Source organism: Aquarana catesbeiana, linkage group LG04 (genome assembly GCF_042186555.1).
Source record: "Aquarana catesbeiana isolate 2022-GZ linkage group LG04, ASM4218655v1, whole genome shotgun sequence".
NCBI lineage: Eukaryota > Metazoa > Chordata > Amphibia > Anura > Ranidae > Aquarana > Aquarana catesbeiana.
In genome coordinates, this window is record NC_133327.1 from 610,952,157 (window position 1) to 610,966,486 (window position 14,330).

Here is a 14,330-nt window from a genome sequence, read left to right on the forward strand (position 1 = left end):
CCTTGTCCCTAAAGACTTCTTTCGGAGGTGAGTCCACCCATTGAGCAGATCTTGATGGAGCTTGTCCCTTTTAAGCCTACAAGCGTTCTGGTTGTAGGTAAGGTTCAGGTAAGATTAGGCTTATGCTCTGCACTGGATCCTAGTGTGCTTTTGTTCTCTGGCCTCTCAGGGGTTACAGACTGTGACTCTCTAAATCGCAGTAACCACAGCAGAGAGCAGTTCCATTTATTTAGCAGTTTAGGTTTGGTGCCCTTTATGCACCTAGGAACTCTCCCAGTGATTCGTTCTGTACATTTGTGCCATTTTGCTGGGCTTTCCGTGCACTGCTGACTGCTCTCTGGAGGCCACAGACCACAGCTAGCGTTCTTTGAATGCACTATGGGTCCTCTATCGAGGGTGACTGCCTACAGACACAAACACCTGCTGCAGTATCTGCTGTGAGTACCCTCACGCACATGACAGATCAGAGAGCCAGGGGAATTTTAGGCTTTTGGACCTCCCAGCCTTAGTTCTGCTAATGGTCCAGAGGGTTTCTCTTTCTAGAGATACTGACATGATCAGTCTGGACTGTTGTTACCTTCCTGGATTTTTCTCTGCCTCAGTGTCCTATTATACCACTTCAGGTGCGCTTTCCTCTTCCTGTTTATCTAGGGAGGAATCTTCTGCAACTATATTTGAGTTTATGGGAAAGCTGTCAGACCTTTTAGAGATCTCAGACCACATGTGCCATAAGCTAGTCCTTCATCCTCTCCTTCAGCGTCTCCCTCTGATTTTCCATTGCCAGCCCTTGAGTTCTTTGACAAAAAGAGGAAGATGGTGCTGCATTCAGATTGGAGAACTCAGAAAAGGAAGGCCACCTGTTAACAGGCATTTCTTCAATTCCTAAGGACGCCATTTTTATGCTTGTTGATGCAGTGTGTGTTTTAATGACTAAGTTTACTTTTGTTAAAAAGATAAAGATCACACATGCACGTGTTTTTGCAGGTAAAAACATGACAATTCCTACAGCTCTCTGCCAGTACCTCCGTACGGGCTGTCAGTTACTGAGCTGCAGGAAGTGTCAAGGTAGGGCCTTCATAAGGTCTTTAATATGATCAGTGCATTTATAGTCCAATGAAGACTACAAGTCTGGCTGTCACAGTGGCAGATAGGACTTGTTAATGTCTACAATAGGTTGGTCACACACTCCACAGTAAACTCTGGTTCTTTATTGAAGTATCATAGATTTCGGTTAAAAACATCACAGAAAGAGAGCACGAGTTTCATTCACTAAGGCGCTTAATCATAAGTTTATGATTAAGCGTTGTTGTGCTGAAATGTATCAACCTTCCTACCTGGTTGCACTGTGATGTTTTTAACCTAAATATTTGACACTTCAATAAAGAATTAGTATTTCCAGTGGCGTGTGTGGCCACCTGTTGTACACATTTGCATTTCAGAGGCGAACCGGGCACCTCTATTTGGGGATTGCATATGGGGCTAAGTGCGCTGACCTGACGCTGTAGTACGGTTTGTGTGGATAGACAGGACTTGTAGTTTATTCATTCACATATTCCTGTGAATAAATGACACTGCCTGCACATCTGCACCAATTATAAATGTGACAGCGGCTGAGGGGGAGAGGAAACCCTGCCTGCTGTCGCAGGGGGTGCAGGCGGTCTGGTGCATAGCAACATGTTATATGTTATACCCTAAATATGGGTGTAACATGTTTCTGGCTGCTGGGGGATCAATTGTTGGGGTGGTATTTTGTTGCGGGGAGTCCATTGTTGCTGGGGGGGGGTTCTATTGTGTTGGGGATCTATTGTTGCTGTGGGGGTCTTGTTGCTGAGGTGGGGGTCTATCAAATTCCATGCACATAACCTAGTAGCACAAAATGATACTTGGTTCTGTATTCTCTAAAAGGGATTGTACAGGGAGGTTGGTACAGGGTGGAACTAAGGGACGGTGCTCAGAGGTGGGTAGGGGGCAGAGACAAAGGATGACTCAGCAGGGGGGCGTTCCAGAACCTGTTCTCTGAGGGAAAAAAAAGCCCTACCTAGTACCATCCTTATGAATGCCCTTGTCCTTAGTTGTGGATAAGTACATCACAGATATCACAGGGTCAAATTACCCTCCTCCCCCCAGAAGAAAAATGCCTGTGTCACAGCCAGTAGATCTTCTATTTCAGAGATTAGGAAGGGTTTCTTTCATCCCTCTCAGTCCTCCAGTGCGAAGCATAAGACCAGAACATACTTTTGTAAGAATATCTGACCTTCCATGACAACCAAAACTGGCTCCAAGGACTCCTCACTATGACTGGGTGCCCCTACTCCTGCATGGGGGGGGGGGGGGGGGGGGTTGTAGGCTATCTTGGCCAGAAAATCTCAGGTACTTTGGTCCAGTGTGTCATTTACAGGGGCTATAAACTGGATTTTCACCTTGTCACCTTCCCTGTCATGGTGGGTGGATCTACTTGCTGCTGTCCAGCTGCTCTTGTCTCAAAACATCAAATGCATATAATGCTGTAAATAAATGCTATAAAAATTCAAACAGTCCATAAATGAATACAACAAGAAAAAAGTGCAACAACAAAACCCTCCGTATGAAAAATAACCTTCAATGAGGTAAAAAAGGCAGCCTAAGATCATATATAAAAGATTCTTCTTCCATATCACCTTTGTGCACTAAGCCACCAGTGACACTCATAGCCGCTTACCAGAAAGTTAGATCTCAAATTATAAAAGGTCTACAACGCTTATAGGGAAAGATCCAAGAATGGATGGACGGAAGTTGAACCACCATTCTCACAGCCAGCCGCTTAAGCTCCAGCGCTACAGCAGTGATGTCATCACGCCCGCTAGGGCGCTGGCTGCTGTCTTGGTTACATGACGATTTATTTTTTCTGATATAGGAGATACTATAGTTCATAATAAAGAAGTATATTTTATTGCTACACCATGAACGCCATGAATGCCTTATTATCGATCAATGGATTATCTTAATATGATCTGCTGTGGAGTGGTGGCTTAAGTGGCTGGCTGTGGGAATGGCAGTTTAATTTCCGTCCTTACGTCCATTCTTGGGATCTTTCCTTACAAGTGCTGTTAGACCTCTTATAATTTGAGGTCTAACTTTCTGGTAAGTAGCTTAGTGTCACTGGTGGCTTGGTGCACAGAGGTGATTTGGAAGAGGAATATTTTATATGTGATTCTGGGTTGCCATTTTTCTTCCTCACTGATTTTTCAGACAGAGGACTTTGTTGTTGCGCTTTTTTCTTATGGGATTCATTTATGAACTGTTTGAATTTTTATGTATTTTATGTTTTCCACTATTATTTATGTGTTTATTGTTGCACTTTAATGTTCTATTCACTTTTTGATATGCATTTATATGAAATGGTATATGTTTTGATAACACAACACAGATGTTTATATTTTCTATTAAATATAAAAAATCTTACTTGTGCATATAACCTAGGTGTAATGATTGAATAGCCTGTCCTGTTCTGTACTCCAGGAAATAGATTTTACTAGTTAGATCCTATTTTACTTCTGCAAGCTCAAATAGCGCATCCAAACAGTACTATTTACAGTGCGAATTACAGAATTATGGCAATATTTTGACCCCTTTCACATTGAGGCGCTGTACAGGTGATATAGCGCTAAAAATAGTGCCTGCAAAGCGTGTGTAAAGCGCCTCTCCTCTCACTCCAGTGTGAAAGCCCGAGGGCTTTCACACTGGAGCGGTGCGCTGGCAGGACGCTCTCAAAAGTCCTGCAAGCAGCATCTTTGAGGTGCTTTAGGAGCAGTGTATACACTGCTCCTAAAGCGCCCCTGCCCATTGAAGTCAATGGGCAGCGCCGCTGTAGCAGCGCTTTGCGGGCACATTTAACCCTTTTTCGGCCGCTAACGGGGGTTTAAAGCGCCCTGCTATCGGCCAAAATCTGCTCAGTATGAAAGTGCCCTTTGCGTTCTCTTAAAGCTGTACAAGGGGACAACCTTATTTGTGCGCTGCTTCTCCTTTGTTGTCTAGGACATCTACTGCTTTGATTACTTATGATATATACCCTTTATTTTAGAAATGCATAATTTTGGCTTAGACTTTGGTTTTAAGCATTTTCTATTGTCTTGTATACAGGCCGCTCTGTATGGATGTGGCTGCTGGGCTGAAAACACTGGAGTTCACAACCCATATTCTACAGCTGTGAGTACTTCAGGTATTTACTGCTTCCATTTAACAATTACTTACTGCTACTTTTCTCAAGCGAGTGAGTAAAGTAGAACATGTGTGTGCCACATAGGCATTCTGTGCACAGCTGTATCTGTCAGTGCTATTTCAACTCTGTTCTATTTATACCCCTTGTTTCTTTACTGTGTACAGTGCATCTGTAAGTGGCATCTGCTTTGAATCTTTCACTGTCCTTATTGTTTTATCTTGATTTCTTGTCTCTCTGAATCAAAACACACTTTATAGAGAAATCTATACAGAAATAAACCTACTGGCTTACAACTTTGGCACTTGTTATTTTCACCTGTAATTCTTGGTTTTCCAGGTGTTTTAGATTGTCACCTCAATGGCCATTAATGGGGTTGTTTAAAAAAATGGAAGTGGTCCTGTTTTAGGAGCGTTTCATGTGTTAACACTGAGGGATGTTCTAACAAAGCCCCTTATAATATGTAGTAGCACCCCTCTAGCTGCTCTTTACAGCGTTTTGACAATCTTTAGCCCAACCATTAAATTAGAATTGAACTTTCAGTATAAATCCTCCAAATCCTTTCCCAGTGCGCTAAAACAGGTGGTGCTCGAAATCATGCAGGCCAATTTCTTTAGAAAGCAAACACAGCCAGAGTAGAAAAGACTGCCCTTGCCAATATGCTGCAAAGAAGGACTCTTGCTGTCTGCTGTGGTCTAACACACCCTCTGCCAAGTCGGACGATCAGCGAAGCTCATGCTTCCTACTACATAGAGAGGTATGGATCTGGCTCAGCAGCAGGTGTATCAGACCGCTTCCGGGAGACCACTGCTTCCACACAGAGAACAAGGGTCCTCTTCTACAGCGTGCTGGCAGGGGACAAGCATTTCAACTCATTCATTAGCTGATTTCTAAAGTATACAGAGTATAAAAATATTGGTGCACCAATACAATGTATTTTATGGTGGTGTACGTATTTATATCTTCTCTTGGCTTCTTCTCCCTTTTTGATTTTTTTCAGCTTGCCTAAGGTTTTCATCTGGGATTTTTCTGTATTTAGTATTTTATGTCTCATACCATGCAGTACTTGCCTATCCAACGTTTCCTCGCCGGCATCTTTTTCTAAATGCCAGTCTTCAGGGCCTGTGGCGGGGGACGATGTCACTCCTGCGCATACGCATAAGACATTCCAGCACTCAGACACCAGCCTGGCACTGTAAGCTGAGCTTCGCTTGCATGGCTCAGTGTACAACGCCAGAGAAGACAGAAAGCAGGAGGGTAAGGGAATTTTATTGCAGAAGAAATATGCAATGTGCAATAAAGCCTGTTTGCTCGTTGTGTCTTTCAGCAGAATTTCAGTTCTGATTTAATTTTTGATTTACTGGTACTCCAAGGGATATTCTGCAACTTGGATTTTTTTTTTTTATTATTTTCTTAACTTGTGCTTTTCAGTCACCTGATCATGTAAGTTATTGGAGCGTTGTTTACTCCTTATGGAGTAGGTTGTGCCACAGTACTGTAAACCAGTAGTTAAACCTTTCAGATAAATGTGTTTTTACTACAGTCGCTGGAAACCCCTTTACTACACACAGGTGATCTCCATTTAACTAATTGCATGCCTTTTAGAAATAATTGGCTACACTGGTGATGATTCTGTGTTTTTATTGTAATTAAAGGGGTTGTAGTTTTTTTTTTATCTTAATGCATTCTATGCATTAAGATAAAAGGCCTTCTGTGTGCAGCAGCCCCCCTAATACTTACCTGAGCCCCATCTCTGTCCAGCGATGTCCACCAGTGTCTCGGCCATCTGAGACTCTTCCCCCTGATTGGCTGAGACACAGCAGCGGCGCCATTGGCTTCCGCTGCTGTCACTCAAAGTCAGTCAGCCAATCAGGAGAGAGAGGGCCAGGGCTGGGCCCTGGCTCCATGTCTGAATGGACACAGGGAGCTGTGACTCGGCTTGAGTGCCCCCATAGCAAGCTGGGAGGGGCCAGGACCGCTGAAAAGAGGAGGATCCGGGCTGCTTTGTGCAAATCTTTTTTTTTTTTACAGATAAGAGTTGTTGTTTATTCTTGAAGAGTACACATTTACAGATTATATAACACATCAACATATGTAGGGATACATAGCGTTGATTAAAATACAGAATAGATCTATCACGACCTTTATGGTCAATATTAACAAAACATATACAAATAGTTATTTGTGGTTGCTAAGCACAAGGTTACATTTTGCGTTGAAGGGTGGTTTGTCGCCGTATTAGTGCATATAATAAATGGCTATCCTACTGTAATCTATTCAGTAAGTGTGTTGCATGTGGCTGCATTGTTTAACCAGGAGTCCCATATTTTCCCATATTTGGATGGGCAGCCCCTATGGGCATATATTTCTTTCTTATATGGTAAGACATTGTTAACGGCAGCTATCCATTCCTGGAGTGTTGGTGGGCCCATCCTCAGCCATTTTCTAGCTATGAGTAGTCTGGCTATAAACAATGTTTCCTTGAGAAATATGACATGGAATTTGTCTGAGTCTGGATCTGGGAATATTCCCAGTATGCATTGCTTGGGACATAATTTAAGAGGGGATCCCATTTCATCATGTATGAATCGTACTATGTGAGACCAGTAATCGTGTATAACCGGGCATGACCATAGGAGATGGAAAAAGGAGCTAGAGGGGCTGTCACATCTGGGGCAAAGAGGACTATGATTGGGTTTGAATCTAATCATTCAGGCTGGAGTCAAGTATGACCTATGTAAAATGTAAAGTTGAGTGAGAGTCGGAGAGTCTGGTGGACACGGTTTTGCAATTATCCAACGCATCTTCCCATTCATCATCCTCCAGCTCCCCCACATCTCCAGCCCATCGGTCCCTCAGTCCATAAGCAATTTTCACAGCCGTAGGCCGAAGCAAAGAGATGTAAAATATTGAGATAAGTTTAGAGGAATCTTGTCCCTTGATAATATTGAGGATATCCAATTGTTCTAAATTAGGAGGGTTATTGTGAAACTGGGCCTGAAGAGCATGGCGGAGCTGGAGGTATCTGAAATGCATGGAGTTAGGGAGAGTAAATTCATCCTTAAGTTGTTGGAATGATTTCAATATGTTGTCCCTGTAAACATCTGAGAGAATCATCACCCCTCGAGCAACCCATATTCCATGGTCTGACAGAGATAAAAGTTCTTTTAATCCTGGGTTGTCCCAAAGTGGTGTGTGTGAGGAGCAGTTAATCTGCGTCTTATTACTGCCCACACTTTGCAATGGGTGGATATTAGACCTGGACATTTTTCCCCCCAACGCCCGAGGATCTGCAGGGTCTCTAAAGATGACTTGAAATGGGTGGGAGTAAAAGCGGGTATATTGGGAACATAGTAGGGTCATATAACGCTCTTTGTCGCATTTGTCTATGTAGTAAAAGTGTGATAGTTGTGCCGCCAGATAGTATAGGTTGAAATCAGGTAAGGCTGTGCCACCTAGGTCCGTGGGATTTTTATAATACTTGCCAAGATAGTTTATGGCGAGCCTTTCCCCACACAAATGAGTTAAGAATTTTTTCTATTGTTTTAAAGATCCTGAGTGGCAGGTATATCGGGGCGTGCCAAAAGACATAAAGGAACTTGGGGAGCAAAATCATCTTTATAAGGTTCACACGACCCATAACCCCCAAGGGGAGTTTAGCCCAGATCTGGGTTTTATTTTTCAAGATTGTGAGCAGAGGCTCTATATTCTGTTTGGTGTATTCTGCGGGGGTACGGGTGACCTTGATCCCCAAGTATTTCATGCTACTAACTATCGTAAGGGGGGAAAAAGCGCACCTATGTCTATAGGGAGGATGTGGGATTTGTCCCAATTTATTTTATGACCCGAGTATTTCCCAAATGTTTGTATGGTCTCTAGTGCTGTTTTCAAAGAGGGGCCCGAATCTGATAAATACAGTAGCATATCGTCTGCGTATAGACTAATTGTCTCCGCTAGTTCACCTTTTCGCAGACCCATGATACCCGGGTGAGATCTCAGTGAAGCCGCAAGGGGCTTCCCCCTCGAATGCCGCCACTGTACCCCATCAAATGCCACCACTATGCCCAATCAAATGCCGTCACTGTGACAAACCCCCTACCCTCTGCTCACCGTCTGCCCGGCACTTACCCTATCTCAGTAGTGAGCAGCATATCGTCTGCGTATAGACTAATTGTCTCCACTAGTTCACCTTTTCGCAGACCCATGATACCCGGGTGAGATCTCAGTGAAGCCGCAAGGGGCTCCACCGCGAGGGCATATAGTAGAGGAGATAGCGGGCACCCCTGGCGCGTCCCCCTTGTGAGGGGGAAGGCGTCCGAGACTTTCCCGTTAACCAAGACACTGGCACTGGGATTTTGATACATTAGTTGGATCCATCTAATGAATTTCGGTCCGAATCCGAATTTAGCTAAGCATTGCCATAGAAAGGTCCACTCAACGGAGTCGAATGCCTTGGCGGCATCCAAGGACACCACGACTCTGGATCCCATTTGGTCATGTTGAGCTTGTATATTCATATGTAATCTGCGAAGGTTATGGGCCGTGTTTTTTGTGGGCATAAATCCCGTTTGATCCGGGTGGATCAGGGTAAGGATTACTTTATTCAGACGTAGTGCCAGGATCTTGGCCAAGATCTTTATGTCTAGCTGAAGAAGTGATATGGGACGATATGATTCTGGAATTTCTAAATTTTTACCAGGTTTGGGTATGAGCACTATATATGCTTCAGTCATAGAATGAGGGATAGAGCCAGATTTAAACATATGGGAATATAGTTCGTGCAATCTAGGGACAATGTTATCTATGTATGTTTTATAAAATTCTAGGGGGAGGCCGTCAGACCCAGTTGCTTTCGAGGCTTTAAGATGAGATATTGCTTCAATAATATCATCTGTAGATATTGGGGCCTCCAGCATTTCAATCTGTGTTTGGGATAATGTGGGTAATTCTATATTTGCTAATAGTGCCCCCGCATCTCTACTGTCATTATCAACCGTGGAGGTGTAGAGTGATAAAAAGTAAGAACGAAATTCTCCCGCAACTCTATCGGGTTCAGTAATCATTTCTCCATTAGTGCCCCTGAGGGATACCACCGTGGGTGGTCTGAGATCTATATGGGCCAAATACGCCAGGAGGCGCCCCGCCCTTTCCCCACGGTCATACAGCCTCTGTTTGGTGTAGAATATGTTCCTCTCCGCTTTTTCAAAGTGTAGGTTGGACACTATACGGGTTTGTTGTTTTAGTTGGTCGGCATTAGAGGGAGTGGGGTTAGATGTAAATTCCCTCTCTATAGCTGTCAGGGCCTGTTCTGCCTGATGGATTGCGTGAGAAGATGTTTTCTTATATTTATTTATGCGTTGGGCAAGCGTCATGTGGGCGTGGGATTTAAAAGAATCCCATACTATTTCAAAAGGCGCTGAGTCTCTGTTATTTTGGAAAAATATGTCCCATTCAATCCCAATCTCATCTATTCCGGGTACCAACGATAACCAGAAGGGGTTAAGTTTCCATGTGTAAGTACTAGGCGGGGAATCAAGTTTAAGCATAACCCAATATGGAGCATGGTCTGATAATGTACGAGGGTAGAAACCCACGTCCTCTAGCACAGGAAGAAGGGAGCGGGATATTAAAATGAGATCTATCCTAGACATTGAGTTATGTGACGCTGAAAAGCAGGAAAAGGCCTTATCTTGCGGGTGACGATATCTCCACGTGTCCATCAGGGCCATCTCGCCGAGTAATCTGCCGAATCTAATGTGCTGTGGGGAGGGAGTACTAGATGGCTGTGTAGTCATTCTATCTAGATCCCTGTCTAATACATTATTAAAGTCTCCCATCCACAACACCGGGACAGTAGGATATTGTGCTATAAAAGCAAGACCTTCATGTAGAACATTAAAGTGGAACGGAGGAGGTATATAGACTGCCAGGATAAGTATTTCAAGCCCATTTAGCTTGGCGTGCAAAAATAGGAATCTGCCCTGTGTATCTGATTTAAGCGTCAGTAAAACAAACTGTACTGTTTTTGCCACTAATAGTGCGACTCCTCTAGAATTAGAGGTGTATGGAGCATGATATAGCCACCCCACCCAGGGTTTCTTAAGTGTTGACATCAGTTGACCGGTAAGATGGGTCTCTGTTAGGGCTATTAATTCAGCCCGCATATTTTTAAGGATAGATAAGGCCGCATTTCTTTTTGGTCTAGCCTTTGTGCAAATCTTTAAATAAGTTTGTAGATACATTTTTTTTCATGTTGACATTAAAAGGTATAATTTATAAGGATAAAAAATATATTTAAAAAAATCAACTATGATTTAATGTTCTATGACAGTAAAACATGAAGACTTTCAAAGAGTGGCAAAACTTTTTATAGTAAATCTTAACAGCTGAAGGCAAAGATGTCATTTATAAGCAACCACTGAATCCGTTGCATACCTTGGCTTTTGTGTGACACCTTGGTGGATCAGCAGATAACATAGTTTTTTTAATTTTTAGATTTCATAGCAGTGGCGGCTGGAACTTAAAAAAAAATTTCTGGGGGGGAGGGGGGCGGAAACAAACTGAAAAATTCTGAAAAAAAAACATTAATTGCAGCCTCACTGTGCCCATCAAATGCAGCCTCACTGTGCCCATCACATGCAGCTTCACTGTGCCCATCAGATGCAGCCTCACTGTGCCCATCAAATGCAGCTTCACTGTGCCCATCAAATGCAGCCTCACTGTGCCCATCAAATGCAGCCTCACTGTGCCCATCAAATGCAGCCTCACTGTGCCCATCAAACGCTGCCACTGTGCCCAATCAAACGCTGCCACTGTGCCCAATCAAACGCTGCCACTGTGCCCAATCAAACGCTGCCACTGTGCCCAATAAAACGCTGCCACTGTGCCCCCTCGAATGCCGCCACTGTTCCCCCTCGAATGCTGCCACTGTTCCCCCTCGAATGCCGCCACTGTGCCCCCTCGAATGCCGCCACTGTACCCCATCAAATGCCACCACTATGCCCAATCAAATGCCGTCACTGTGACAAACCCCCCCCCCCCCCTCTGCTCACCGTCTGCTCGGCACTTACCCTATCTCAGTAGTGAGTCAGGTAGCGGGTGACGGCGGCGAGCTGGGGGATGTTATGCGGGTCAGACTACTGTGTCCTCCATGCGTCTCCTCCCCTCCTCCTGATAGGAGTCCAATTGCAACGCCTGGCCTTTCAGCCAATCAGGTGACGGGTATCAGACCCGCGCTACCTGATTGGTGGAGAGGTGGTTCAGTGTTCAATGACCATATGCTGCCATTTATGTTAATCTGAGCAGCTGAAGACAAAGATGTCATGTATAAGCAACCACTGAATCTGTTACATACCTCGGCTTTGTGTGACACCTTGGTGGATCAGCAGATAATAATAATATATATATTTTTAGACTTCATAGCCGTGGCGTCTGGTGCTCAAAATTTTTTGGGGGGGAGGGCGCAAACAAACTGAAAAATTCTGAAAAAAAACATCAATTGCAGCCTCACTGTGCCCCATCAAATGCTGCCACTGTGCCCCATCAAATGCTGCCACTGCGCCCCATCAAATGCTGCCACTGCGCCCCATCAAATGCCGCCACTGTGACATCCCCCCTGCCAGCCCATTCGCCATCTGCTCAGCACTTACCATACCTCGGTAGAGGGTCAGGCAGTGGGGGGATCTTGTAGCGGGTCAGACAGCGGCTCCTGTGTCCTCCATACATCACCTCCCTTCCTCATGATAATCGTCCAATCGCAGTGCCTGTCCTTTCAGCCAATCAGGTGACGGGTATCAGACCAGCGCTACCTGATTGGTGGAGAGGCGGTTCAGTGTTAGAATAGCCAATATTCATTGGCTTTTCTAACACACCTGGGTGGACTGCGAGCGCAATGCTCGCAGTTCACCTTTTTTGAAGCCTATTGGAGCCTATGGCTCTAAGGTGCTTCAAAAACACCCCCACCCCCGCCGCTGTAATTTAGGCGCCTGGCGTCTGAAAAGGGGCCAGGCGTCTGAATAGGGGGTGGCTGCAGCGGCCATGGATAGATTGATGCAATGCATGAATCCATCTACATAGAAGAGGGTGGCTGGAGAGAGGGGGCTGCGCCCTTAATGAAAGCACCGCCACTGCTTTATAGGACAACTGTACTTTTTAGGCAAAAAGACTCATCTCATTTACACGCTACCCCTTCTTGAGGGGTGACCCTTCATAGACTGTATGGATGAATGTATGTATAGGTCATGCTGGAGACAGCTTTGAGAGCTCACTGCACAGGCAAAGACACAGCTGAAAGGGACTGTTGTCAAAGAAAAGGGCAAATATAGGATACAGAATCAGCCCCTCTGCAGGGTAATGCCTGGTGCACACATTCAGCTTTTTGTTTTTCATTCAACCCAGCAGGCCAAATGAAAGAAACTGAGAGATTGCTCCACTAAACATGCAATGTCAATGCAGCAATCTCTCCCGCTGTGCTATTGTGTTCTGACAGGGGGACTGCTTACCCCGCCAGAACATATATGGCGCTTGCAGCCATTGACTGTGAGTGCTGATCGAATGCTGGTTTTTCAGTGTATCCCTTCGACAAAAGCTGGATGTTACACTGGCTTCTGCTGTACGCATGGTCCAAATGTCAGCCAGTTCATGCTGAACCGGTCAATGTACGGACTGTGTGTCCCCAGCTTAAGTAAGAAGCTGGGGTAGTTATAGGTTATTTAAGGAGGGTTGGCATGGTTTAGGGGATTTTTCATTTCATCATTTCCCAAGCTTGTAAATCTAGTGGGGCTTTTTAGTCCATTCAATTAGCATTTTTAAATGCACTTTCTTTTCCTAAAACATGCAGCTCAGACAGCACCATTGCTGATGCTAACATCATTATTTTTTGTCAAAAATTAACAACCAAGCCCTAATTTCTACCAAATATCTTTACCTTTTTGGGTGCCCTGGTACTCTGAAAAAAATCAGTCTCTAATAAGTAAAGAGAGACCAGATAGGGAGCCAAGGAGACCCCACGTGTATATAATGTAACAGTCTCCCTCTAGTGGTTTGATAAAGATTCGTGATTAGTGGGATAAATTTGCTCCCCTGCAGGAACTTTACATTCCTTGTGGATACCAGTGTTTTCCCTCCATAATTGTTATGGATATGACAGTTCAAATATGACTTTTTAGACAAGCTTCTTTATACTACTAAGGAAAATAGCTAAACACAAGATCAAAAATGTGTTATATATTGCACCCTAGCAGTCCTTATATGGTGGTTGCATTACTTTTATTTATCAGGCTAAGAACATTTTTCAGCAAGTACAGAAAATATCTCGTTCTTGCTGGAAATGTAGCATCTTTGTCACTTTTTGTGTGCTGACCAGAAAGCAAAAACAATGTAATTTTTCTTTCGTGAGCTACAAACCTCCCCACTTCACAAATAGAAATGAAGAAAAGAAGACATATTTGAATTGTAGCCTGGGTGGCAACTATGGCTCCCTTTATACAGTGGAAGAGTGACAAAAGATACCTAGGCACAGGAATTGTATCCACAAAATTGCTAGATCATTGGAAAGGGAAAAAAGCATGAAAAAAGCAAACAAATGCATACATCTCACTTAAGGACTGGTAAGCTGCAATATATTAACGTTTTTGTTTTTGAGTTTAGATATGCTTTAAAGGTAGCATATTACTTGCATGCATAATCCATGGAATTGGAAGCTCATCCAGCTACCTGCTACAGTTATGACAGAATTGGTACAGATCTTCTAAGTCAAGTTCCAGAGAACTCTGAAGACCCTGCATGTGTCAAACCCTGCACCTCTCCAGCAAATATACATTTTGTGGTGCTTCCATTTTATCTCCTTTTTTTTTTTTTGCTGATTGTTGCGCATCATTCATTGCAGGACATTTGTAGTTTGTCTGTTAACAGTCGTTACTTAACCCTTGTCACATGCTTTTACCTTGATAAATATTTGAGTTTGATGAATGATGATACCCTGTGTGAAGGTCTGTGGTGACCCATGCATTTGTGAGCTTTTTCACTTCAAAATGATTCTTGATCAAGAACTTACAAATGAAGAGAACACACTTTAACAAATGTTAGCTTGATGATTGTGTGGCTTAACCATCTGCTTGCTAAGGGATCAGCCTAT

The 14,330-nt window shown here is 43.9% G+C and overlaps 1 protein-coding gene across 3 annotated transcripts in view; it reads left to right on the forward strand.

The window, feature by feature from the left end:
• TASP1 (taspase 1) overlaps positions 1 to 14,330 on the forward strand; it is a 354,361-nt gene that overhangs the window by 217,385 nt on the left and 122,646 nt on the right. For all 3 annotated transcript variants that reach the window (XM_073628255.1, XM_073628257.1, XM_073628256.1), the window contains one exon: positions 4,120 to 4,198. In XM_073628255.1, the coding sequence (XP_073484356.1) occupies positions 4,120 to 4,198 (79 nt within the window). The remainder of the gene's footprint in view (positions 1 to 4,119; positions 4,199 to 14,330) is intronic.